Here is a 21,960-nt window from a genome sequence, read left to right on the forward strand (position 1 = left end):
GCAAGCCCAGAGCTTAGCCTGTCATTGGACCCTGACATGCTTCTCTGCCAACGCTTGCCTCTGGTGACTCGCAGCCCTGGTTTCCAGTTTCATTCCCTTGGAGTACGAGCTTTGCTCTGCCCACCTTGGTTAGAATCCGCAGTCAGAGAACTGTGAAGCTGAAGCTTTTGAAGAAAGGATGAATTTGGAAGGATGAAAAAGAGTCAGGCTTGGCAGTCCTTTCTTTCTTTTCTTTGTTTTATTTTTTTGTTTTTAACAAAACGCCTATCGGGAAAATTAGTTTCCCGTATAGCAGCTATTCCCTATCTTTCTTCTGGGGTTCTCCAGTTCCCACCTTCCCAAAGGTTTTTGGGGAGGTTGGGAGTTTGTTTTTTGTTTGTTTTAGCTGTTCCATTCACTGGGTCTCTAGCATGACTAATAGCAGGCCTTAGTTTCAGGTCAAAACAGCTTCCTGGCAGGTCATTTAAGTTCTGAGCTCTCATATCTGAGAACACAGAACTCCTTCCAGCAACTCTCATCCAGGCACACAATCAAGTTCCCTTCTCTCTTTTAAAACAGCAAGGAGGATTTCCCTGGTGGTGCAGTGGTTAAGAATCCACCTGCCAGTGCAAAGGACACAGGTTCAATCCCTGGTCCGGGAAGATCCCACATGCCGCAGAACAACTAAGCCCGTGCACCACAACTACTGAGCCTACGCTCTAGAGCCTGCAAGCCACAACTGCTGAGACCACGTGCCACAGCTACTGAACCCACATGCCACAACTACTGAGCCTGCACTCTAGAGCCCATGCCCCGCAACAAAGAGAAGCTACCACAATAAGCCCACACGCCGCAACGAAGACCCAACACAGCCGAAAATAAATTTTAAAATAAATAAATTTTAAAAAAATAAAAATAAATAGGGCTTCCCTGGTGGCGCAGTGGTTGAGAGTCTGCCTGCCGATGCAGGGGACACGGGTTCGTGCCCCGGTCCGGGAAGATCCCACATGCCGCAGAGCGGCTAAGCCCGTGAGCCATGGCTGCTGAGCCTGCGCGTCCAGAGCCTGTGCTCCGCAACGGGAGAGGCCACAACAGTGAGAGGCCCGCGTACCGCAATAAATAAATAAATAAATAGAACAGCAAGGAAGGAAAGGACTTTGTCGGCTCCCCAAGGTATTTTAGGAAAAGTATGATGTTGAAGAATAGCCCAACTCTCCTGGCTGTTTGAACAGGCTGGTTCCGAAGGAGGAACGAGCCCTTGAAAGAGTCTTCTGTAGTGAGAAGTCTCGTCCCCACTTTTCCTTCCTGTCCCAGCTTGCTCGCCACAGGCACAGCCACACTGCCCTAGTTTCTTTGGAACATGTTGGGGAGAAAATAATTAATAACCAACCAAATAAACGGGCTGGGACTTATTTGATAACAAATCTTTCACAAAACAGAAATAAAGCCTCTTTCTTTCCACTGTAGCTTCCATCCCAAATACCCTTGCTTAAAAGGGGTGCAAAATACACAAAATATACACACCCGCACACACACACATACAACTAGAGTCCTTTCTAAAGCTTGGCCCTATATTTCCCCTCTTACTCTCACCTTGTCTTCGTTGGGCCCTAGAACTGTGCCTCTCTGCTACGCCAAACAGGATCTTTTTTTTTTTTTAATTTATTAATTTATTTATTTTTTGGCTGCATTGGGTCTTCATTGCTGCGCGCAGGCTTTCTCTAGTTGTGGCGAGTGGGGGCTACTCTTCATTGCGGCGCACGGGCTTCTCATCGCGTTGGCTTCTCTTGTTGTGCAGCACGGACTCTAGGCGCATGGGCTTCAGTAGTTGTGGCACGCAGGCTCAGTAGTTGTGGCTCATGGGCTTAGTTGCTCCACGGCATGTGGGATCTTCCCAGGCCAGGGCTCGAACCCGTGTCCCCTGCATTGGCAGGCAGATTCTTAACCACTGCGCCACCAGAGAAGTCCACCAAACAGGATCTTAAGGACCATACCTCCTAACCCCAGTGTGTGGTGAGGCATGAAGAAGAGCTACAAAGTAGCTTTCTGGCAGAGATCAGTGTTTCCTAAGACATTGGTTTCACGGGGTGTAAAGCCAGCTCAGCTCCTTAGGCCTAAATTACCATGTGGAAAAAAAGCATGCTCTTTCCTTCCGTCTTTTCCCTACCCCCGCTTCTAAAAAAAGTAGTTTCTTTGCCCTCCATCTTTAATAACGGCTTGTGAATCTCTTTCTCAGCTACCACATCCTCTCCCTGTGGTCATCGGGTTTGTCTGAAACTCTGCATCAAGACTGGCTGATTCCCCCACCCCCAAGTATATACACACAACTAGGAACACCCTGGCTTAAACTCTGGGCAAATCCAAGGATTACTCACTGGATTTGAGTGAGTAAGCTGGTTACCAACCAGTATGCTGGTTACCAACCCCTGACCTGGGTCTATTAGGGCATGGCCTCCATGTCACTGCAAGCAGGATAAAAATGCTATGTCCTTTACCAGCAAACTTTGAAACCCTGTTGTAAAGAAAACACACCTATTACTATCTCTGTGTTATGTTGTTAACATCCAGTTGTCCCCAACATGAACCTAAGCCCCGAGAAGCAATAACTAGCTAGATTCATAGACCAGAATACTTTTAGCCTTGACTCTTAGCCTTTTAGGCAGTGAGTTCTGGGTTCTGGACTTGCCCATATCTTGTTGGAACTAATCTTCTCTGAAATTTATTTCAAAGAACACCTCCCAATCCTCAGAAAATACACACATAGAAGGGAGCGGTCTCTTTGGAATGTCCTCCCAGTGTCACCTCCTGGGAGGCTGGTGTCAAAACCAAAATGCTACTTCACACTTACTTACAATGAGAATTTAAATGACCCACCTATTTGGAAACCCAAATTATAATCAGAAGTTTAACTGATGCTCATGAAGTACTTGAGCTGTCTGAGTGGCTGGCGCCATCGCACTCAGAGCCAGTTGCATCGTTCCCTAGTCGGATAGACCTGGTCCCTGAGTTCAGGCTCAGGCCCCACTTGGTTTCTCTGATGTCCCCTGTACTAACGGCCATGCAGACCATCCTCCAAACAGCACAGTTGATTAGGTTAATTTTCTTGTTTTAATTCCAGATCTTCATATCCTGGCCTTATTTAAAGCAAATATAGGGAATTCCCTGGCAGTCCAGTGGTTAGGACTCCATGCTTTCACTGCCGAGGGCGTGGGTTCAGTCCCTGGTCGGGCAACTAAGATCTCGCAAGCCGCTTGGCATAGTCAAAACAATTAAATTAAAAAAATAAAGTAAATATATATGAAAACTTTTGAAAGAGAACATGAAGGTGAGGAGGGAAGGTCTGGAAACGTGATTGCCTTCAGCCATGGTTATCCAAACCCTTCATTTGAGTCAAGCATTCCTGCACCTTTTGCATTAAACCTTTGAATTGAAACTGCTGCTAATCAGGTAGGAGAGCAAAGGGGTTTGAATGTTTTTCTGCTCACCCTTTAGTGGAGGAGCTTAAACAGAAAAATTAGATAGAGTAAAATCCTGATGTGAAGTCTGCTTCTAGACTGGCTTGATTTTCCATCTCTACAATGAGAAAGTGGAACTACATCAATCATTTTCCAGTTACACTTTGAAGACCTGAAAGGGATTCCTCAGCGATGATTCAGAGCCCACAGTGTTCATTTTTTCTTTTTTTTAAGTGTTTATCTTCCAGGTCAGCTGTAGCTTTAAAAAATGACTTAAAAGCACTATGAACTAGCCATCTAAGGTCCCCCAGCTCTGGAATGCTAAGGTTCTAATTAACAAATCAAATAATCAGTGCTGAAATGATCCAAACTTAGGTGACAATGTCACAACAACTTGTGTGATTAAACACACAAGCAAGCGTAATTGGGTTCCTGTCTTCATTGTCTCCCATTATAATTATCAACGTAAGCATAAATAATATAGAGTAATGGATTATAGTAGTCCATTCTGCTGAGATTGTTATCTGGCTGTTCTGCTTTGGAATTTGCTGTGAAGAAGAACAGTAGTTCGGAAATCCAGAGATCTAACCCAATGGAATGGCATAAAATTAGAGAAGCAAAGTGGCTCATTTGAGCTTTGGTGGAAAGAGCTGGCCTGGGAATTAGAAGGCCTGTGTTATAATCCCAACCCTGCTGCTAATTTGCTGTGTGACCTAAGGGTCTCTCCAACTCTGACACTCTTTCTTTCTCTGGTGTCTAAAATTGCTATTAATAACCATAAGAGAATGTCTAGATGGTGTTTCTCCATTGCTTTATCTTCCCTGAAATGCGGCATTGTGTGTGCATTGAGCACTACTGCATACTGGGACAGTACCTGCAGGCTTCACTTGGGGCTCAGCCACTCACACCTGCAACAAAGACAAGTTGTTCCATAGCCCTTAAAGTACAAGAAATCTGTTTCTCTTCTTTTCTAAATCAAGTCAAATCTAGCACCAAACTAGCTAGCACTGGTCAAGATCTGTGAGAGGCCTCTGCTAGTCATTTTTTATGGTCTCATCTCCTCCATTTGAATATTGGTCCACTCATTCGTTCATCAAGTATTTATTATGCCAGGCATCAACGTATGCACGGGGAATACAAGGAACAAAACAAAGACCCTGACCTTTTTGAATTTAGTCTTGTGGAGAGAGACAAAACAAACAAGTAAATACAGAGCATATGGAATGGAAACAAGGACCAAGGAGAAAAGTAAAGTGGCGTGAGGAAAACAGGGGGCACAGGGCATGAGGGTTGCTCTTTTGTAGAGTGGTCAGGGAAGCCTTCTCTGACAAAGAAGACTGTGAAGAGAAGTGAAGGAAGTAAAAGGGTGAGCTAGGTAAATATGGAGAGGAAAGAGATTCAAAACAAAGGGCATAGCAAGTGCAAAGGCCCTGAGGCAGGTGCTCTTGCTTTGTTTGAGGATAGGCAGGGAAGCCAGGGATTGGCACTGAGTGACCAAGTGGGAAAGTGAAGAGATAAGTTCGGAGATGGAGGGCTGGTAGTGGACGCAAGAACCTATAAGCCAGTATAAGGTTGGCTTTCATGAAACAGGAATTCATTGGAGGGTTTTAACTGAGGATTCCAATGATCTATCTTACAGCTTAAGGAGATCACTTTGGCTATTGTGTGGCTGCAATCAAGGGAAGATGGAAGGACAGTAATGCAGCTTTAGCTAGCACACATGCCATACATGGGCCTAGGCTAATACTAAGGGATGCAGGTAAATTCAAGCCCCACTGTCATGCTGTTGTCTATGACACACAAAATAGTGAAAAGAAAATTCTTGTTCAGAAAAATTAAGATATATTGCTTGCCACCCCAGCTTGTGCAGGGTGCCCTAGTTAATGAAATGATTGAAATAATATTTTATTCACTCACACAAGAAGGAAACAAAGAAAACCATCTTGACCTGTGCCTTCCCCATTCCAACTTCCCAATCCTGTTGTCATGCTGCTGCCTGGTCCCCAGGCAGGCCCTCTGCTCTCAGCGCCTCCTCTGACCTGCGCTGTGCTCTAATCTGATTCTTGGTGTGACTACCCACCCTGCTCCCTCTGCTGAGGAGTCATCACCCTCCTGCCAGAGCCTCTCCGCCTGTATGGGCTCAGGGGATAGAAGCCAGCTCTCGCACAGCTCTGGGGCTGAGGGAAGACCGGGCTGTCAGCCTCACAGCTATCTATGCTCCGTGGCTCTCCAGCTGCCAGGACTCAGGGGGAGGCTGCCAAACGAAGAACTCCAGGAGGACCAAGCTGGCCGAGGTCGGCCTTCTCTCAGGACACCAGGCTTAAGGAAAGGGCTCGCTTACCTGTCGGCAGTGCCAACCCGCCTCCTCCATTGGAGCTTAGCGGAGGGGACAGAAGCTATCCCCTAGTCTGATCACACTCCTTGCTTCCAAATTCTCCTGACTCTTCCCAAGGACCTTTGGTTGAGTGGGGACAGGGAGCAGAGAGGTGGAAGAAATATTTCTGTACTTTCTAAATCGTTTTGTCCTAATCCTGCTTTCTCACAACATTAACTTAAAAGGAAGGTGTTCGCTGCCTTTGTTCTGTTTCAGACATGCCTGGACCGGAGAAGCCCTCCAGGACACGAGCAAATGAGCGTAGAGGCGTGGGCTGCCATTAAGGCTCCAGCTGTCATCCTGCTGCACTGTCCCAGCCCCCAGACCTTCGAAAACAAAGCCTGGCTGCAGTTGTCTTTCACACAGGGCAATTCTGGCATTTTGGGGGGCCCAGAAATACAAAAGCCACTGTTAACCCCTTCCTAGGACAAAGGAGACCCAACACAGGACGTCAGGTTGCCCTTCCTGTGAGGTGCAGGGAGAGCAGTGCAGAGATGGCTTTGTCCTTTGGCCCATTAGTGCACAGCAGGAAAAAGACAAGGACACTCATTTCTTTCTCAATATCTCACCCTGTTACACACTTAAGTCATAAATTCACAGCAGCAATAAGCACCTGAGAGAACTTCTCCAGTCAGGCACTGTGCCAAATGCCAGAGATGTAATAACTTAAAACACAGTCTCTGCCCTGAGAGGGTTCAAAGTCTACTTGGGGAGACATACATTTAAACAGCTAATCCCAACAACTGAGAGGTGCTATTACACACGGTGCCACAGAAGAGCAAGAATCCAGTTCCAGGTGCAAAGGGCTTCACAGAAGTGGTGATGCTTAGGGCACATTTTTTAAAATAACAATTTTATTTTTTATAAAAATGACACTTGGGCTTCCCTGGTGGTGCAGTGGTTGGGGGTCCGCCTGCCGATGCAGGGGACACGGGTTTGTGCCCCGGGAAGATCCCACATGCCGCGGAGCGGCTGGGCCCGTGAGCCATGGCCGCTGGGCCTGCGCATCCGGAGCTTGTGCTCCGCGGCGGGAGGGGCCGCAGCAGTGAGAGGCCCGCGTACCGCAAAAAAAAAAAAAAAAGACACTTGATCTTTGCAATAATTCAAACAATGGGTCCAAAAAAGAAAATAACAAAATACCTCAAGCCGCACAACCCAGAAATAACCAGTATAAACTCTTAAAATGTGATTTTATTGGAATTCTACAAGAGAAAAAGAATCCACTGGTAAAATGAAGGAACTAGTGCAAAGGCCTAGAGTCCGAAAGTAACAATGAGCCGGGTCTGCTTGGAGTGCAGAGTGCCTGCAAGGGGGTGGCCATCCAAGACTGACCACGGCAGGAGAGCTGGGACCGCTTCTGTTTTATGTGCAAAGCCAGTGCCTGGTACTGTGCAGTGGGAGTTGTCCCAGAGATATGTGCTTAAAGAATAAAGGACCACGCAGAAGGTAGGCAGACTAAGCATCGAGAAAGGAAGAAAGGCGTGAGAGAGCAGTCCATTAAGTGTAAAGAAATGAGTCTCATGCATTAGGAGATGACATGATAGTAGCAGCCCCATTTAATGAGCTGTTGCATAGCCAAGAATTTTTCATTGTTCATCCAATTAATTCTCACAACAGCATTACCTAAACACTATTATTATCGTCATTTTGCATCCAAGGAAACAGCCAAAAAGATTAGAGGACCTGCCCGACATCACCCAGGTAGTCATTTAAGATCTGATACTCTTAACCCAGCGCTCTGTCTTTCCTGAGAGGATTCTGAACGATTTTTGGTATTAGCAGCAACGTTTAGCGTGTAGCCCCGCCCCCTCAAAGGGCTTTGCTTGCTTGGATGGTTAAGTTCTGTCTATTTAAAACCAATCTTAATACTTTAGAATCATATGTCACATTCAACCCCTCAAGTCATCGAGTGGTTAAAAGCCAACACTAGAGCAATCAGGTTGAAAACACATACGCTGTCACCCAGGAGTGAGTAGTTTTCTTCCGCTATCACGATGAATAACTTAGGGTATCTATTTTGTGTTTTGAGTGGTGGGTTTGATTGGTTTACGTACCATGGGGAGGGAAAGAACAGGGGAAAGTGATGCAGCCAGGGCCTGGCAACCAGAGCTCACTCTGAAGCCTGGGAACTTTCTATGAGGAGGCTGTTTCACTCAAGCGTGGGGCCAGGAGAAAAGCAGAAGACCGGAGAGATTAGTCTAACTAAAGCAGACTGGGTAGATAAGATAACATGATAAGACCTTGAGATGATCACAGGCAGGGGGAAGTTCTTGAAAAAAAAAATTTTTTTTAAGTAGCTGTCAGTGTGCTGAGGTTTGGTTCTATCTGCACTTCCCATGTACCATCTTCCAAGTTCCCAGTTCACACACCATCCCCTATTGGCACCAATGGCTCCGGACAGGCCTGTAGAGCCCTCTCTCTTCCTTCGGTCCCAGCCACAAGTGTGATGCAGCAATGGATCTTCTTCCCCTGTGAGGAGTCCTAGTTCTTAGACCCATCCAAAGGAGAGGCGGACAGAGACCCAGGTTCCAGTTCTAGAACCAGCTGCCTCTGAGTCATCTCTACTTCCTGCCAGGTAAGGCTACTTGGAGGGAAGGCAGCAAGGACCTGCACTGGCAGAGCCCAGAGGAGAGCTGGCCAGGGCCAACCTGCAGACCTTTCCCCTGGGGGCCCTCTGGGAGCCTGGACACAGGGCAGGCACCGACACCTCAGGGAAGCTGAGGCCTCAGTGTCCGCTGGGATGACATAAGGGAGAAGCATGTTGGACTTCCCTGGTGGCACAGTGGTTAAGAATCCACCTGCCGTTGCAGGGGACACGGGTTCAAGCCCTGGTCCGGGAAGATCCCACATGCCGCGGAGCAACTAAGCCCATGCGTCACAACTACTGAGCCCGCGTGTCACAACTACTGAAGCCCGCATGCCTAGAGCCCGTGCTCCGCAACAAGAGAAGCCACCGCAATGAGAAGCCCACACACTGCAACGAAGAGTGGTCCCCGCTCACCGCAACTAGAGAAAGCCTGCGCGCAGCAATGAAGACCCAACGCAGCCACAAATAAATAAATAAAACAAATAAATTTATTTAAAAAAAAAAAAGAGAGAGAGAGAAGCATGTGATGAGGCACTGGCTGGCTTCCCTGCCATCCAGCTGGGAATCCATTTCCTTGTGGAAAGTGACATCAGAAGCTCTTCTTCACTAATAGTCTTAGTGGCCCCTTCTCCTTGGACTCTCCCAAGATGAAAGAGTGTCAGGAAATGCGTAAAAGGAAGAGGGGGAGAAAGCTAGAAAAAAAACTTTGAACAATCTTTGAAGGGACTTCCCGTGTGGCACAGTGATTAAGAATCCGCCTGCCAATCTTAACAAGAAAAGAAATGGTTCTGAAGAACCTAGGGGCAGGATAGGAATAAAGATGCAGATGTAGACAATGGACTTGAGGACACAGGGAGTGGGAAGGGTAAGCTGGGACGAAGTGAGAGAGTGGTGGACATATATACACTACCAAATGTAAAATAGCTAGCGGGAAGCAGTCACATAGCACAGGGAGATCAGCTCAGTGCTTTGTGACCACCTAGAGGGGTGGGATAGGGAGGGTGGGAGGGAGATGCAAGAGGGAGGAGATATGGGGATATATGTATATGTATAGCTGATTCACTTTGTTATAAAGCAGAAACTAACACACCGTTGTAAAGCAATTATACTCCAATAAAGATGTCAAAAAAAAGAATCCGCCTGCCAATGCAGGGGACACAGGTTCGATCCCTGGTGGGGGAAGATCCCACGTGCCGCGGAGCAACTAAGCCCGTGAGCCACAGCTACTGAAGCCCACGCGCCTAAGCCCGTGCTCAGCAACAAGAGAAGCCACCGCAATAAGCCCGTGCACCACAACGAAAAGCAGCCCCCTCTCGCCACAACTAGAGAAAGCCCGCGTGCAGCAACGAAGACCCAACGCAGCCAAAAGTAAATAAATAATAAATTTATAAAAAAAAAAAACTTTGACGTTTGGGACACTTTGGGTAGACACGGGGAGTGAATCTTCCAGCTTCTGAGGTGCACAACAGGCCAGACTGGGATGGATCTTCTCTTGAAGAGCCCTGTAAGCAAGCCAGCCAGCAGCCGGGGGCCCTGAGGGCAGGCCCCCGGGGCCATGTCAATCCTGCTTCAGCTTCATTATGGGGCTCGTACCCAGAGCAGAGGTCCTCAAAATGTGAAACACTGACCAGTTCTGTGAAAATCACCTGGGAAGTGTTTATGAAAACCACCAGTCCTCCTCTGCCCCCTCCGCCCACGTATCAGCAGCCGGTGCCAGAGATCTGCATTTGTTTCTAAAAAGCACCTCCCAGTGCTGAAACAAACATTGTAAATCTGGAGGCTTATAAAACTCTCCGTGTCTCAGAAACCCAGGGCGAACAATCACAAATCCCCCACCACCTTGCCCCATCTTGAGTCACGCTCCCCCCAGAACACAGCACGCCGGGCAGCCCAGGGAACGGGGTGCAGACATGATTGCTTCTACCTTATTAAGAGCTGAGCAGCCTTTTTTGGGCCCCATGCTTCATTAGCACGTTGGTGGTGTTGCTTCCTGTAGCTGACTCTCTGTTTCCATTCTGGCAAAGTGTTTGCTCTCTTATCTCTGCTTTGGGGGTTGGGGGAAGATGAGCTTCTCACGGAGCCTGTCTCTGCCTTCTTTGCAGTTTCCCCGTCAGTGCCCCTCACATCCCCCTCACTAGGCAGAGACCCTGGCTTCCCCCTGAGCCTCGCTGCGGAGCACCACACCCAGAGGAGCTCGCCCCTCCTGCAGTCGGCATCGCAGCTACATCCAGGTAGAACCAAACCTGTTGTTTCATATTTTGGGTCAAGTCAGCCTGACATTTAAGGGATAGAGGCAAGGTAGGGAGTTGATTGGGGGGTAGAAAGTTCTAGAAAGATAGATGGGAAGCTTTAGAAAGAAAGAAAGAAAAACCAATAGACTTTATTTGTGAGGGACTTTGGTAAATAAAGATTTACGAAGATGAATTTTGAGAGTGAAATGTTGTATGTTAGGGAATGTTCAGAAGACATGGAGACCAGGAGGAGTTCTGTCATTCTTATCTACTAAAAAAAGTGGTTATACCACACAGGATTATATGTAAAACACAAACCAATTCTGCCTTTTCTCCTAGGAGTCAGCAATTTAGGAAGAGCCAGGGAAAGTGGCAGACAGGCTGGCAAGCAGATGACGATTAAGAGAAGGCTTAGAAGGAGGAGCTGAAGCCAGAGACGGTCCTGGGATAATGGATGTCACCATACCGACCCGCTCAGAAATCAGAGCGAGGACCTCACAGCCCAGCACTCTGCAGGGAACCCTCGGCAGCCCAGACACGTAAGTGGCCCGGGTGGTGAGCTCTCCCCTCCCCTGATTTAGACAGAGGGCCCTGGTCTACCCTGGGATGCTTCTACCCCAGCAGCATTGCCACCCCTCACCAGGGTGGTCCCCCTGAGACCAATAAACTCTAGACTCAGAGAAGTTTACTCAGAACTGCTTGGAGGAAAGAAATGGGTATTGAGGAGAAAAAGGAGTTGATAGGGGGAGACAAAATATGATAACACAACATTTCCTTAGAGCTGGCTGCCGGCCTGGTTGGATTTCTCACGCTCAGAGGTCCTGATTGCTGTCCTCGATCATTACTGTCTCAGGTCCCACCAATCACTCCTCAAAGAAATAAAAACAAAAACTAGTTCCCACTCTGATGGAAACAGAAAGCCCACTTTTTTCATGTGTTTTTAGGCCCTAAAAACTTGCCATGAATAAAAATGGAATCATAGATATCATAAAGATATATCCTTAGAACATAAAACCCCACAGAACTAATCGTAGATGTAAATTTTACAGCTAAAACTTCAATATTATATTAAATAAAAAATCCATCAGCCATTGAAACTTTGACAGTGGGAGGTATAAGTTTCAGTGCTATCATAACAGCACAGCTCAAAATAATAAATTTTAAATCACTGTAGTTTGGGGCGGTAAGTATCATTACCATGACAAACAAATACATGTCACTTGCAGGTGGACAGAGGCATTGATGGGGAATGAATTCATAAAATGTCAGAACCCTGCAACTCCCCCGGCAAAAAAATCCTATCTCTATATTCATTCATTTGTTTGATAATTTACTCATTCATTCATTTAACAAATATTCATAAGGCCCCTACTGAGTACCAGGCACTGTTCCAGGCACCAGGTGAACCAGACAGACAAGTTCATGACCTCCTGGAGCTTACAGTCAAGTGGGAGAGTCAGATAGAAACAGATGAACAAATGCATGGATAACATAATGTCAGTCAGTCGTAAGTGCTCTGAGGAAAAACCAGGGCAGAGTAAGAGGACTGAGAGTACGAGGGAGGGTGTGGCCAGGAAGGACCTGTCTGAGGAGGTGACATTTCAGAAGAGACCTGAGTGAAATGAGGGACTGAGCTGTGAAAGAGGAAGCAGCAGGTCTGAGAGACCAGACTGCTTTGCCAGGAACAGCACAGAGTCCTGGAGGTCAAGGTCAGAGGGAAAGTGGTAGGAAATGAGGTCAGAGGCAGGCAGAAGCCAGAACAGAAGAGGCCATGAAGTTCTCACTGGGTAGGGACTATGGATGTTATCCCAAGTGTGATAGGAAGTCATGGGGGGTTGCAAGCAGAGGAGGGACGTGATCTGATTTACCGTTTAGAGGATCACTCTGGCCCGAGCATGAAGATAGTGTGTTGGGGCCAAGAGTGAAAGCAAGGAGACCCATTAGAGAGGTTCTTGCAAAGGTCCACATGGAATGCACGGTGGTTCAGACCAGGGTGCTAGTAATGGAGGAGCAAGAGGTGACTGGTTTGGATAGATGCCCAGGGATGAGCAGACAGAGTCTGCTGGTTAACTAGAAGTGGGGTGTGAAAGAAAGAAAACATTCAAGGATGGCTCCAAGGTTTTTGGCCGAGTCATTAGATGATGGGAAACACCAGAGGGGCAGGTTTGTGGGGAGAGAGCAGGAGTTCTGTTCCAGACATTTTTGGTTTGAAATGTCTATTAGGCAACCTTGTGGAAATGTCCAATACAGAGTTGGGTAAACAAGCCTAGAACTCAGGAGGACAAAAATCTTCCCTGATAGATGACCTGGTTTCTAGTATCTGGGGGAGCAGGTCTGCTAGTGAGTCCTTCTGTAACATCAGTTGGCTGCTTCTTATAGGCAAAGCAGAGCAGTAACTCCGTGCCTGCCTGGGAACTGCAAGTAACCCAGAACTTGCTCCGTGCATTTGCTAAATTCCGCAGAACAACAGAGTGTTGCTTGGAGACCAGCTCCACAAGTTGGTGCTACAGGGGTTATTCAAGTGCAGGCAACATGAACTCTTGTCCCAGAGCTGCTCCCTAATTGTAAGTTGGGTAATCTTCTACTTCAGGCAAGACAGAAAGCCCAGGAGCAGCGAATGGGGGAAGCGGGAGCAGGTGGACTTGACATTACAAGTTTGGAAGACAGTGTGAAGCCATAGAAAGAAGAGTCTTTGGGCCCAAACAGACCTAGACTCACATTCCATCATGCTCTTTCCTACCTGTGTGATCTTTGACATGTTACTCTACCTTTCTGAGTCTAATTCTCGGATTCCTTGGTCACAAAGAGAAATGGGATTGTTGTACAGATTAAATAAGGTTCACATGCAAAACACTGGCATCCAGTAGGCATTCAAAAAGGATAGGTCCCGTCTCCCATGTCCTATTTCCCCTCTCCAAGGGAAGATGACCCTCTCTTCTACCATCCAGCCCACCCCACTTCAGCTTTCCTTCACCGGGCTCTCATTCCAAATCCTCAAGCCCTACCTCCTAAAGGAAGCATCTTCTCCAACTTCCCACCCTCCTATGGCTGGGTCATGGCGTCTGGTTTTCCTCGCAGAGCTAAAGACCACAACAGCAGCATCTTTTCTGGGTTTGCGGGACTCCTTGCCATCCTCCTGGTTGTCGCAGTTTTCTGCATCCTGTGGAACTGGAGCAAATGGAAGAAGTGTGAGTCCCTTGTTCGTCCAAAGTTGAGACACACTAGGATCAATCAACTAGCCTGGTATTTAAAGCCCAGTTTACCCTCCAGAGATAAACTGTTGAGCTGGGCAGTCCTCTGTTCTTACCTGACACACGAGTCATTGTCTCCCTTGGGATCCTAAGCTGTGGCTCCATAAGGCTCAGTGCTGAGTGGAGTTCCATTTTGAAAGTCATTGCCCTGGTATCCCTGTGCCCTGCTTCTGTCCACTGAGTCCCCTATGCTTCCAGCTCAAAGGGAATTGGTCAAGTCTGAAAACGTATTTTTCATGATACATGGTGAGGGTGGGCAATATTTTCAGGGACCATCTCATCCCCAAGGGGCCCCGCATTCTGTGCAGCTGGGCCCAGCCATGACCTCCGTGTCTCTCATTGCCTTGCAGGGCGAGTTCCTTACTTCCAAGTTACCGTCATGCCCTTGTTGACTCTGCCTCGACCCAGACAAGGAGCCAAAAATATTTATGACCTCTTGCCCCGAAGACAAGAAGAGCTGGGTAGGTTTTTCTTTCTAATCCATGGAGTCCAGACCTACAGAACTTCTACCCCCGGAATGTACCTCTCACCTGGACGCAACTTTCTCTAAAGTTGCAGACCTTTCTGCCCTTCAGGGAGCATGAGAGAGAATGGGATAGATAGACTGCAAGATGCAACTCCAGTGGGGGCTTGGAGAGCTCGAAGAAGGGAGCGGGAGGTCATCTGGGTTGGGGGTTTTGTTTGTTTCTTTTTCCAATTTCATTGATAAAAAATTGACATACATCACCATATAAGTTTATGGAGTACAGCATGATGGTTTGATTACATAGACAGCAGCTTTGGTTTTTCCTGACGTAAGTTAGCAGGCGACAGCTGGGTACGTCTAGCATTGGGAAAGACATACAGAAGGAGAAAATGGCCTCCAGCCTCAAGGCAGGGAGGGTTCGCCCCAGGAGCCTCTTTCCCAGCCTCCTCAATTCCTGTGCTAGTGTCCTTTTGTCCTCAGCTAGCCGAGGAGGGTTCCGGGTCTCCTAGCACATCATCCCTGTAGCTCTGACCCTCTCCCCACAGAACGCCAGGCCCCAAATCCCAGACATCACACAAACCTACTTCACCCAAGATGCAGGAATTGTACAGGCTGAAGCACTCGGAGGACTGGCTGACTACGTTCAGGGTTTGTTCTCTGTCCTTTCAGGAAGACATCCGTCAAGAAGTATTCGTATTTTCAGTACCGAGAGCCTCCTCTCCAGAAATTCTGACAGCCCTCCCTCTGAGCATGTGGTAAGAGCCAAGTGAAATGACAACCCATTTGGGAGAAATGATATGTCTCTGGCAGAAGAGCTGAAGTGCAAGAGTGCTAGGTCTTGGCTCTAAGCCTCTGCAAACAGCATGTCCTTTGGCACACACACACCACCCGCCTGCCCCCCACCCCCGAGGCCCTATTAATAAATTGGGAAGACTAGCCTCAGGACTTCCCTACCACCCAAGGCAAAAAATTTAGAAAGAGAGGAGCAAGCACTTGGGATTTTAGGAAAGGCACCAGGGCACGTGTATTCAAGGACATGATGTTAGAACTGAAATGTGTTTTCCAAATGAGTGTTGTCCCCTTCAAAGTAATCACCTTGGGAGGGTACCTACATATTCCAACAGTGCTGTTGGTACTCAAAATACTCGTAAAGTCCTACTTTGACAATTACTTCTGAGCCTATGTCTAATTGTTTCAATCCTCCTCCATAGCAGAAATACTCGTAAGTTCACTCAGCACTGTAACTGGTGTAGAAAGCACTGAGCACGTCGGGGATACCTTTGAGGTTACAAGGGGACTATTACAATTAATAACAATAATCCCTTGTGTCTTGTAGTCTGGCTCTGAAGGCCGCTCCCCAGGAGGAGTCACACCAGGGATAGTAGAGGGACTATTTTGAAGATCAGGGTGCTTATTTCCATAGATAAGTTCTCATTAGCTTGTTAAAAGAATCAGTTCCTTTGGTTTTGTGACCATCCTTGGGTAATACAGCCATGCTGCAGCTGCTGCTAATTCGGTTGTTACCCAGCCTTTCTTCACTCAGGGGCTTAGGTTGATTACCATGCGGCCACTCCACGTTGCCACCTTTGCTTCCCCTTCCTCTTGCATGTCCCATCCTTGGGCTCTGCTCCTGCTTCTAAGACTTCCTGGGGCAGCAAGTCTAAGGGGCTGATAAAAGGAAGAGCGGAGGAAACTCCACTGCTAAAGCGACTTCTAGGACTCAGGGGGGCCCTGAGGGAATTTTGCATCTAGAGTTTAGATTTCAAACTGGCTTAAGCCCACAAACATGTTTGGATTGTACTCTGTAGTGTTTGAAGGACATTTTGAACCAGTTGGCAACATTCAAAAACCTAAAAGATTTCATATTAAAGTCCAGATGTCCAGCTTTTCTTGAAAATCAGAAGTTCTGGAAACAACAGACTAGCATCTCTAATTGGCCATAATCAGCTGACCTGCGTATCAGCTGCCCCTATACTAATATAACAACAAGCATTTTTTAGTGTTTTCTTTGTGCCAGGAGCTATTCTAAACACTTTACGGTCCGTAATCCATTTACTCCTCACAAAGCCCTCATGGTGTAGATATTATTATGATTATACCCATTTTATAAGTTAGGAAACTAAGGCACAGTGAGATTAGGTAACTTGCCCAAACTCAGCACAGAGTGGTGAGGCCTGGGACTTGCACCCTCAGTCTGAGCCTAAGCCTCTACCTTTAACCACTATGCCGCGCCTCAGTGTGCTCTGGGGTGTGGCAGGCTCTCTCCAATTCCTAATACTTCCCCCACTCCCCATTGAAACCCCACAGTGTGGCCAAAAATCTGTTGCAATTTATTGTCAAATTTACACTGCTGTTTCCTTAAACTCAGCCTACTTCACTTATTCCTACCTAGCATCTGAAGCCTTGAGGTTTGAGATCCCTGATTCAGACCTTTTCTCCAAAGTGAAGAACTGAGAGGAAGAACCATTAGATGTAGTAGTACTGGGCAGGGAAGAAGAAAGGTTTTGTCCATGTTTCTACTTCTATCCTGTCACTGGCTTTTTCTTCTTACTCATAGCCCTCCCAAGCAGGTGATGCCCTCCATGTGCACAGAGCCCATACTCATGCCATGGGGTATGCAGTGGGCATCTATGACAATACCATGGGGCCCCAGATGTATGGAAACCTCACTCCCTCAGCGCACTATGTCAATGTCAGAGCTTCAAGAGATTGCCCAAGCACTTCTTCAGAGGATTCAAGAGACTATGTCAATATCCCCACAGCAAAGGAGATTGCTGAGAATCTAGCTTCTACCAACAGCCCTCCTGGGAACCTCTTCATCCTCCCAAGTTCCAAGGTGCTGGAGTTGACTGAAGAAATAGATGAGGGCTGTGGGAACACCAGTGACTGCACCAGTTTGGGGTCTCCAGGAACTGAGAGCAGTTATCCACTCAACGATGGTGAAGGGTCTTCTCAGACCTCAAATGATTATGTCAACATGGCAGTGTTGGATCTCGAGACCATCCAAGGGAAGCAGCCCTGGGGAACTTTTCAGTGCTGCAGAGATTATGAAAATGTACCACCAGATCCCAGTGGAAACCAGCAGCGGGAGGAGAAGGAAGTGACATCCTCAAACACAGACCATGTAGAGGGCAGGACAGATGGTCCAGAGACCCACATCCAACCTGTCATGCAGTCAGGGAGTTTCCTGGCCTTAAAGGATTATGTGGCCTATCAGTCATCTGCACAGAGTGAGAACAGTCAGATGAAACATGGAGAAGAGATGTCAAATGAAGACTCTCATGACTACAAGAATGTGTGAGCTGCCAAGGTAGGAGCTAGGGACATTGAGCAGGGGCCTGACACATGGCTCCTTCCTGATGAATTAACACCCAGCCACCCAGCTGGAAAGTCACGTGGAGTGGTCTATCCTGCCGGATCCATAGCCATTACAGGGTCTAGTGAAGACCCTTGACCACCCTTGTATTTCAGTGCATTCGTTTGGTTACGCTAAAAAGAAGCTGAAATGAGTAGGAAGCTAAGAGGCTCACAAAAGCAGAGGTTTGAGAAAGTCAGAAAGAAATTCTTCTCAGGCAGGGTGCTGTTACCTCTCATACCAACTTAAGAATGCTGAAACTGCCTTATAGGTCTGTGAGGAGGTTAAAAATGGAAGAGTGCTTTAGTACACAGTGGAAACATGAAGTAGTCTAAAATCATTACCTTCACTAATACCAGCAGGCTGCAAAGCAGGAATACAGATTATTTGGTAATCCAGGCAGAGGCCAAAAGGAACAAGGAAGTTGGGCTGGGGTGGGGGGACAGTTTCCACTCTAAAATGAGTGTGGACAACCAAACGCTGGAGAAAATGCAGAACAATAGGAACTCTCGCTCATTGCTGAAGGGATTGCAAGGCATAACATTCACTCTGGAAAACTGTTTGGCAGATTTTTTTGTTTGTCTTTTTTTTTGTGGTACGCAGGCCTCTCACTGTTGTGGCCTCTCCCATCGCGGAGCACAGGTTCCGGACGCTCAGGCTCAGCGGCCATGGCTCACGGGCCCAGCCGCTCCGCAGCATGTGGGATCCTCCCGGACCGGGGCACGAACCCGCGTCCCCTGCATCAGCAGGCAGACTCTCAACCACTGTGCCACCAGGGAAGCCCATTTGGCAGTTTCTTATAAACATAAACCTATTATACAGCCCAGTCATTCCACTATTAGGTATTTATCCAAGTGTGAAATTTGTATTCACAAAAAAACCCATACAATGACTGTTTATAGCAGCTTTATTCATAATTGCCAAAATCTAGAAATAACCCAAATGTCTTTCAACAGGTGAATGGATAAACAAGTGTCCTATATCCACACGATGAGTTTATCCACACTCAGCAGTAAAAAGGAGTGAAGTAGGTTCATGCAACAACATGGACAAATAAACGTATTTTGCTGAGTGATAGAAGCTAGACCTAAAAATCTACATATTGTATGGTTTCATTTATATGACATTCTGAAAAAGGCAAAACTATAGGGGTGGAAAACAGATCAGTGGTTGGCAGGTTTGGGGAGAGGGAAGGGGTTTACAACAAAGAGCTGTACAAGGGAATTTTTAGGATAATTGTTCTGTATTGTACTATGATGATGGATACATGACTGTATTCATTTGTCAAAACACACACACACAAAAAGCTGTATAGCACAAAGGGTGACTTTTATCATATGCAAAATTTTTAAAAATTCACCACGCTGTCAGGGGAACCCACAATAAAATGCAGATTGTAAAAAATGAATCTAACTGTTTCACAAATGTATGATATAATCTCACTGAAGGGAGTGGGGGAAAAAATGAGCTGGCCTAAGTAACTTTGGAAAACAATGTTTTGCTTGAAACTGTAAGCTAAAGACACAAAGAACTGAAAACAAACACTGCAGTCTAGTTGGTAAATTTGTAGGGCATACTTGAATTGAACAAATAAGTAAATATATTACAGGTAGGGAGAGGCAGGTTTCTTGCTGTCAGAGAAAGAAGTGACAAATAAGCAAGTAGAAAAGGAAATATAGACGTGTATATACATAGGCTAGTATACATATATACTTCCTAACTCTGTCCACTGGAGGGTCTAGCAGCAATCATGGTCCAGTAGCAGTGAATGCACTTAGCTCTCAGACCTTGGTTTCTAAACTTGGTAGACACCACCTTAACCATGTGATCAAGGTCAACTCACCAGTAATAAGTTTTACTGCTATATGATCAAGGAGAAGGGTACTTCACCGCCATGGTATTCTTCCCCCAAATCCACAACCCCAGTCTTATCATGAGAAACATCAGAAAACTCAAATTGAATGACATTCTACAAATACCTGACTGGAACTCTTAAAAGTGTTAAAGTCATGAAAGACAAGGGAAGACTGGAGAAACTGTCAGACTGGTGGAGACTAAGAAGACATGATGACTAAAATATAACATGATGCCTTGGATGGGATCATAGTACAGGAAAAGGGCATTAGTGGAAAAAATGGTGAAATGCAAAACAAGAAAGTCCATATTTTAGTTAATAGTATTGTATCAATGTTAATTTCTTAGTTTTGATCAATGTGCCATGGTTATATAATTAACATTAGGGGAAGCTGGGTGAAGGGTATACAGGAACTCTCTGTACTATCTTTGCAACTCTTCTGTAAGTTATGTCAAAACAAAAAATAATTTTAAAACATGGACAAAGCTGGAAGTGAAGACATCTGGGCTCATTCCACTTAAATAAATGTGCCTTTGTTCCTTTTTCTGCAAAATGGACATAATATAAAGCATATGCTACTGTAATTGCTCTGAATATTTGTCTGTTTTCTGCATTGCTCTGTTAATGTATGTACTCAGTCTCTCCTATCAAACTGAAATCACTTTGCCTTTAGGAAAATATAATTACATCCTTTGTATTCACCCTAGTTCTTGGCACGAGGCCCAAGATGAACTCAGGTTATCAATGTGACACTTGATGATGTGGTTTCAGTGCATGTCTTTATAAAATGTTGAGTGAGGTTTTTTCTGTGGTTCAGGAATGGAGACTAAGGCTTAAAGCTAAGTATCAAAGGTGTTAAAACATCCCACATTCTGAGTTCAGAGCACCACCAGCTGTTAGGGATCTGCCAACACCACTCAAGGCTTACTGAGAGTAGGAAAATTAGTCCTACGATGTACTGCTCTCCACCACATCGCATCCCTTCTCCACAGGAGAGGACTGAGATGTGATTGCGGTTAGCCTTTGAGGACATGCTGGTCAGGAAGAGAGTTTCTTTCCTCCTTCACTGCCCCCGTCCCCAGGGATGCTAACCGTCTCTTCTGCAGAGCACCTGATGCCCCAGTAAAAGGAGAAAGAGCAGTGTGTTGCCAGAATGGAGAGAAAGGGCTGTGGAGCAGATGGCCACCCACTGTTGGCCATGGCAACAATAAAAGTGTCACCAGAGGAAGGCAACTGGACCTGGGTCATTTTGTTGGCACCACCTCAACAGGGTGCCAAGGCAAGAGGCCTCTAGGCCTGTGAGGTATAGACCATCTGAGGTGGCTTCACAAACACTTGGGTGGGTGCTATAGACTGAACATTTGTGCGCCCCCAAAATTCATATGTTGAAACCTAATCCCCATTGTGAGAGTAGTAGAAGGTGGGGCCTTTGGAAGTGATTAGGTCATGACGGTTGAGCTCTCGTGAATGGGATTAGTGCCCTTGTAAAAGAGGCCCAAGGGAGCTCCCTCATCCCTTCCGCCCTGTGAGGACACAGCAAGAAGATGGCTGCCTAGGAAGCAGGTGTCAGGCTCTCACCAGACACCAAATCTGTGAGTACTTTGATCTTGGACTTCCCAGCCTCCAGAACTGTGAGAAATAAATGTTTGCTGTTTAAGTCACCCAGTCTATGGTATTGTTGTCATAGCAGCCCAAGCAGACCAGGACAGTGGGATAAAGACAGATTTTTACAAGAGCTAGCTCTCTCATACCTGGTGGCTATATTTTGGGTAGATTTCTTCATTGCTCTCAGATTCACTCTACATGTGACCAGCATTTAAATTCCTGCCACACAGAGGGTACCACATCAGTCTGATATTGATGGCCAGTAAAGGTTGGCCTGGGAAGCAACAATAAGCACAGTCAAGTAAGGAGAGATTTGTATCAGATGTGAGATGAAGATTCAGACAGAACTGAAAAACACTGGCATGTAAGGATTCTCATAAACAAGAAACAGTTACGTAGTCGAACCCAAGTCCATGTGCCCGACATACAGTGAGGCCAAACAAACTGAAACGTCGGTGTTTGGAGCACAAAAAGGTTTATCGCAAGGGCCATGCACGGAGAATGGGTGGTTCATACTCGGAAGACCTGAACTCCCCAGTGGTTTTCAGGGAAGAGTGTTTTGTTTTGTTTTGTTTTGGCTGCACCGCTTGGCTTACGGGATCTTAGTTCCCCAACCAGGGACCGAACCTAGGCCACAGCAGTGAAGGCGCTGAGTCCTAACCACTGGACCACCAGGGAATTCCCAAGGAAGAGTTTTTAAAGGCAATATTTAGGGTGAGGGCTGCAGGGTGTACAACTTTCTTTGGACTAGTTGGTGGTGAGGTAAACAGGGATCTCAGTCATCAACCTTCTGGTTCTCACC

The 21,960-nt window shown here is 46.6% G+C and overlaps 1 protein-coding gene across 1 annotated transcript; it reads left to right on the top strand.

The window, feature by feature from the left end:
* The first annotated feature begins 25 nt into the window (after positions 1 to 25).
* LAX1 (lymphocyte transmembrane adaptor 1) lies at positions 26 to 20,137 on the top strand. The gene is made up of 6 exons (XM_033852142.2): positions 26 to 10,626; positions 10,966 to 11,165; positions 13,705 to 13,814; positions 14,228 to 14,338; positions 15,013 to 15,098; positions 16,901 to 20,137. Exons 2-6 carry the CDS (start codon positions 11,077 to 11,079, stop codon positions 17,642 to 17,644), a joined length of 1,140 nt encoding a protein of 379 aa, XP_033708033.1. The 5' UTR covers positions 26 to 10,626; positions 10,966 to 11,076; the 3' UTR covers positions 17,645 to 20,137.
* The last annotated feature ends 1,823 nt before the right edge of the window (positions 20,138 to 21,960 follow it).

Source organism: Tursiops truncatus, chromosome 1 (genome assembly GCF_011762595.2).
Source record: "Tursiops truncatus isolate mTurTru1 chromosome 1, mTurTru1.mat.Y, whole genome shotgun sequence".
NCBI classification, from domain to species: domain Eukaryota; kingdom Metazoa; phylum Chordata; class Mammalia; order Artiodactyla; family Delphinidae; genus Tursiops; species Tursiops truncatus.